General features: G+C 35.0%; 1 protein-coding gene across 1 annotated transcript; it reads left to right on the top strand.

The window, feature by feature from the left end:
* The first annotated feature begins 257 nt into the window (after window positions 1–257).
* Window positions 258–2,391, top strand: LOC114412781 (F-box/FBD/LRR-repeat protein At1g13570-like). The gene is made up of 4 exons (XM_028376826.1): window positions 258–610; window positions 766–1,591; window positions 1,705–1,863; window positions 2,023–2,391. The coding sequence occupies exons 2-4, from the start codon at window positions 779–781 to the stop codon at window positions 2,314–2,316; spliced, it is 1,266 nt and encodes a 421-aa protein (XP_028232627.1). The 5' UTR covers window positions 258–610; window positions 766–778; the 3' UTR covers window positions 2,317–2,391.
* The last annotated feature ends 2,717 nt before the right edge of the window (window positions 2,392–5,108 follow it).

The following is a 5,108-nucleotide window of genomic DNA, read 5'->3' as shown; positions in this document are numbered from 1 at the left end:
TAAAAAAAATCATATGGGCCACTTACGGATTGGTTATCTGTAAGCCCAATATGGATTGACAATGTCAATCCGTATAAGGCTTATGGATTGTCAATCCGTATTGGACTTATGGATTCACAATCGGTATTAGTTTTATGGAAGGACAAAATTGGATTTATGCATGTTGTGCTTGGTGTACCAGCAATTTGCTGGGTGCGCAAAGAAAAACCCAAACTACGACCGACTTTGCTTCTCATGCTATTCGGCATTCACTTCTACGGTGACAATGTTTGTCCGTGTACGCAACTTTTTACTCTCAATTTATTTCTTCCAATCCCAATGATCCCGCCGAACAGAAAAAGAGAAGGTGAGAGAATTGTTGCTCTAATAAAGTTTCGTTAAACTGCCTGTAATTCTCTTCCTCTTTCAATCCCCTTTCTCAACACAATCAAAATTTCTTCTGGTTTCTTCGAATCCGAGATCCGCTTCCAATCTCGTTAATGGGTCCATTTTATTTTGGAACATTTTAATGGGTTCTTTCGCATTGCAAACAATTTAGTCCTCAAAAGGGTGTTGTTTCAGATCCTAGGTTTTTCTACATTTCTTCACATCCCAACAATTTATTAACCAGGTTAGTGATATAGACTAAGTAAAAGGTTGTACTTTTTTTTCTTTAATGGGTTATTTGATTTGTGTATAATTGTGTACAAATTGAGTTTTTTTTTTTTTTTTTGGGGGGGGGGGGGTGTTTCTGTCTCGGTTCCTTATGCTGTTGTTGTGAATTAGGTGAAGCATAAGAATGGATGATGCGATGGGTCCTGACTTGATCAGTGATCTTCCTCAAAGCATTATAGAGAGCATTCTGGTACAGCTTCCAATTAGAGATGCTGTGAGAACTAGCATCTTGTCTAGTAAATGGAGGTATAAATGGGCTTCAATTACTCGACTTGTGTTTGATGACAAATGTGTGCCCTTTAGTAATGATAGGGAGGTTGTTGAGAAGAGTGTTGTCAAGTTCATCACCAGGGTGTTGTTTCTTCGCCAAGGGCCAATTCATAAGTTCCAAATCACGAATTCGAAGTTGCAGAGTTGTCCTGAAATTGATCAGTGGATTCTTTTCCTTTCGAGGAATGATATCAAGGAGTTGGTTATGGAATTGGGAGAAGGGGAGTTTTTTAGAATACCTTCAAGCCTTTTCAATTGTGGGAAGTTGACCCGGTTGGACCTATCGCGGTGCGAGTTCGATCCGCCACATAGTTTTAAGGGGTTTGTGTGCTTAAGGAGCCTCAACCTCCATCAAGTTTTGATATCCCCTGATGCAATTGAGAGCCTCATTTCTAGATGTCCTCTCTTGGAGAGTTTGTCACTTTCTTACTTTGATAATTTGGCTCTTACTATCTGTGCCCCGAATCTTAAGTACTTGTATCTTGAAGGTGAATTCAAGGATATATGTCTTGAAGATACCCCACTTTTGGTTGAAATAACCATTGCTATGTATATGACTGATGACATTGCTGAGCACTTTGAGCAAATCTCAAACTGCAATTTTGTCAAGTTTCTTGGTGGCGTGCCTAATCTTGAGAAGCTTGTTGGACTTATCTACTTCACAAAGGTAGCATTTTGTTCTCGTCTGTTTATTGTGTTAATTCATCCTCAAAGGAAGGGTGCCTTGATGTTATGTATGGCCAACTTCTTTATTTTATTCGTTTCTGCACTTTCTTGAAGTATTTGAGCATAGGTATTGACTTTGTGCATCCTCCAATGATGTACAACAATTTGGAGACTATTGAATTGTATCAAGTAAATTTTGAGGATATGGTAGAGATACTTGTCATCCTTCGCTTGATTACAAGCTCTCCCAATCTAAAAGAACTACAAATTTCTGTAAGTCCCCCGGTCCTTACTGATTGTAAGTAGAGATTTTTAGTTTTTGCGAAGTGATAGTGAATGATTTTATTATAAATTATTAATTTATACAAATCAGGCCCTTAATTATATACTTAAGATTTACTTCTGCATGTTTTATGCAATTGATTTTGGCAGGGTTCTTCAAACATACCAGTTTCTGTAGATACCCCAGACTTGGATTTTTGGGAAAAAGAATGCCTTTCAGATTCTACACTTAACAAGCTTAAAACCGTGAAGTTGTCAGAAATGGGTGGTTGGCTACATGAGATTGAAATTATCAAATATTTGCTTGGCCATTCTCCTGTTCTTGAGACATTGAGTATCATTCCTTGTGTATTTGATGTGGAGAATAATTTGAAAATGTTGATTGAATTGGTGAAATGTCAAAGAGCTTCTACTAGAGCGGAAGTTATTTTCACCCGCCAGTGAAATTGTGGACTGTATTATAAAATGCATTCTTTTATACCATTTCCAATGCTATTTCTCCCTGGTTTATGCATAAAATACAAATATTTACCAATGAGAAAACTTGTAATTGTAACTAAATTCTGAAACAAAAGTTTGAATTTTACATAGGTGGGTTGAAGACACGTGTGGCATATAAGTTAGAGTCCATTTTACTGACAGAAAACCCAAGCATCTGGAAAGTCAAAAACATGGAGCTCAAGCTCATTAATGACAACCATTAGCTACTATTAGGAATTTTAGCTGAAAATTTGCATTTACAATAGTATTTTTTAAACCCTGTTGTCAAGGCTGCTTTTCCTTGTGGTCTTTGCTCATCTGAACTTTGATGATATGCTGTATTGTATCATAGCATATTATATAGCAAACTCATTTCCCTCAACTACTTGCTAGCAGTAGTTGCAGTAACTTTACTCCACCAAAGACTTCTATATCATATTGTGGTTGTGGGCGTGTGATTGAGATTGCAAATTCATGCCACCACTCCTATTCTACTATTTTTTTGTGCCCTTAGATCCATAAGCATTGCTCAAAATTCTAATTCCTCAGCCGGAATGTAATCTCCTAACTCCCTCATTCACACTAGTTTCCTATCTAAAGAATTTATTTTCTTTTTTAAATTCAACAATTGATTTAACTCTCATTATAGTCGTTGCCCACATTCTCAGAATCTTGTGAAATATGTTGAGTTGCCGGTATATCACAGTCAACGGCTATTATAGGGCAAATTATTGTTGACTTTTGGGAGCTTTCACTGCAATATACATTTGCCACGCATGTGGTGTGGTTTTATGATGCATAAGCAAGATTGAGAGATTTTGAGCCTTTCTATTATTAAGTATCATATCATGCCAATGTTATTTAACTTCTCAAAAATAATGGCTTTAGAAGTAGTATGGCTACTGTTAATTTGCCCTGGTGACTTTGTTTCAGGAGCCTATTCCACCAAAAAACAATTGGGCTATTCTACCACTTAATGATTTATGCATTAAGACTTTATTTAGCATAAAATAAGAATGGTAATACTGACACAAAGTCAGTATTTCAGTGTACAACAATAAATATAATATGGTGTCTTTGTAAATCAATCTTTGTTTTTCAGTGTACCTTTGCCTTTCATTTATTCAATTCTCAGGCTACTGATAATAAAAATAAATTCTGAGCCTACCATTTTATCTGCAATCTACTGTCCTTCAGGCATTTGAACCGCTTCTTACATCTTGAGGAACTTGTTGAGTACATGAAATAGATACTTGCAAGATTTCAGCAAGCTCAATACTGTTAATTGGTTTTCAGGTCCTTGTGTTGACAAAGCAAATTTCTTGATTGATTTTTGTCGCCAGCATTTGTAGCCTGACTCAGTGAATACAGTTTGTTAAAGCAAAGCAACATACAAATAATTTAATGATAAATGAATTCTGTTTGGCTCACCCATGCCAGTGTGAATTCTCCATGGTTTGCTTCTTTCCCAAAATCAACAGCTTTTCGGCTAGGAATAAATTCCAGTAGAAAGATTCCAAACGCAAACACGTGTTTTCTCAGAGGACTGGCCTGTTAAGTAACATTCTGGAGCTATATGCCCTATGTTGCATTGGAGCCCCTCAGTTATTGTTGTCACATGCAAGGCCTTGGGATCCAACTTTACCAACCCCAAATCACCAACCACAGCCTCACAATAATCATCAAGTAACAGATTATTCTGGCCTTGGGATCATGCAAATACAGCAAACCTCTTGCAGCTCTTAAAGCTATCTCTTCCTTGCAGGCCTGTACAGAATAAGTTTGGTTGTGTCAAAAAGTATTGTGTAAATTTAACCAAGATTTTTTTTTTTTTTTGTAATTTATGCATCCAATAAATGTGCGGAGATTTAAAGAGTTAGTGAATCAATAGATACTCTTGGGAAAATCCGCATGCAACAAGAATCGAAGATGGAAATATACAAAAAATATGCCATGAAGAGAATAATATAACACAAAAATTACATAAAACTTGAGACGTCTTTCAAGCAAATGTGTTATTGTCCGGTGCTAGTTGCATATATATATATATATATATATATATATATATATATATATATATATATATATATATATATATATACACTAGAGTTTTGCCTGTGCGACGCCCGAGTTCACACTCCTTTTTGAATATTACTAATATATGTGCAAAGTTCAATAACGATGTTTATTTGTATGATAATAATGTTGAACTATGTTTAGAAAAAAACAATATAAAGTAAGAATACAAACAAACCTAATGCTATTGTAAATTGTTGGATGATGTTGATGTAGCAATGAAAGAGAGGCTGCACAATAAAGAGAGATAAATGAGTTCATTAGATTTTTGGATACAATTATTGATCATTTAATAATCAGAAGAATAATGATAATCTTTTTCACTTCCCATGATCATCTTTTGTATCTCAGCAAACATTTAGTCTATTAATTTATATATATACTCTAATAATCTACTTAGTATATTAAGTACTAACCTTTTACGGTTTTTGTTCCTCATCCATATTTATTGTTGATCAGTATAATGATAATTTTTTTCATATATTCACGAACAAACAATTATAATAAAAAAAAAGTATGAGGTCCCTTTATTGTTGATCAGTATAATGATAATTTTTTTCATATATTCACGAACAAACAATTAAAAAAAACGTATGAGAGGTCCCATGACGTCAACATGGAAAGTAATATGTTTGTCCCGTGGGTCATCCATATTTATTGCTTATCATATAATGATTATC

Source organism: Glycine soja, chromosome 1, assembly GCF_004193775.1.
Source record: "Glycine soja cultivar W05 chromosome 1, ASM419377v2, whole genome shotgun sequence".
Lineage (NCBI taxonomy): Eukaryota > Viridiplantae > Streptophyta > Magnoliopsida > Fabales > Fabaceae > Glycine > Glycine soja.
Note: the sequence above shows the minus strand (reverse complement) of the source record. Positions and strands in the feature narration are given on the sequence as shown.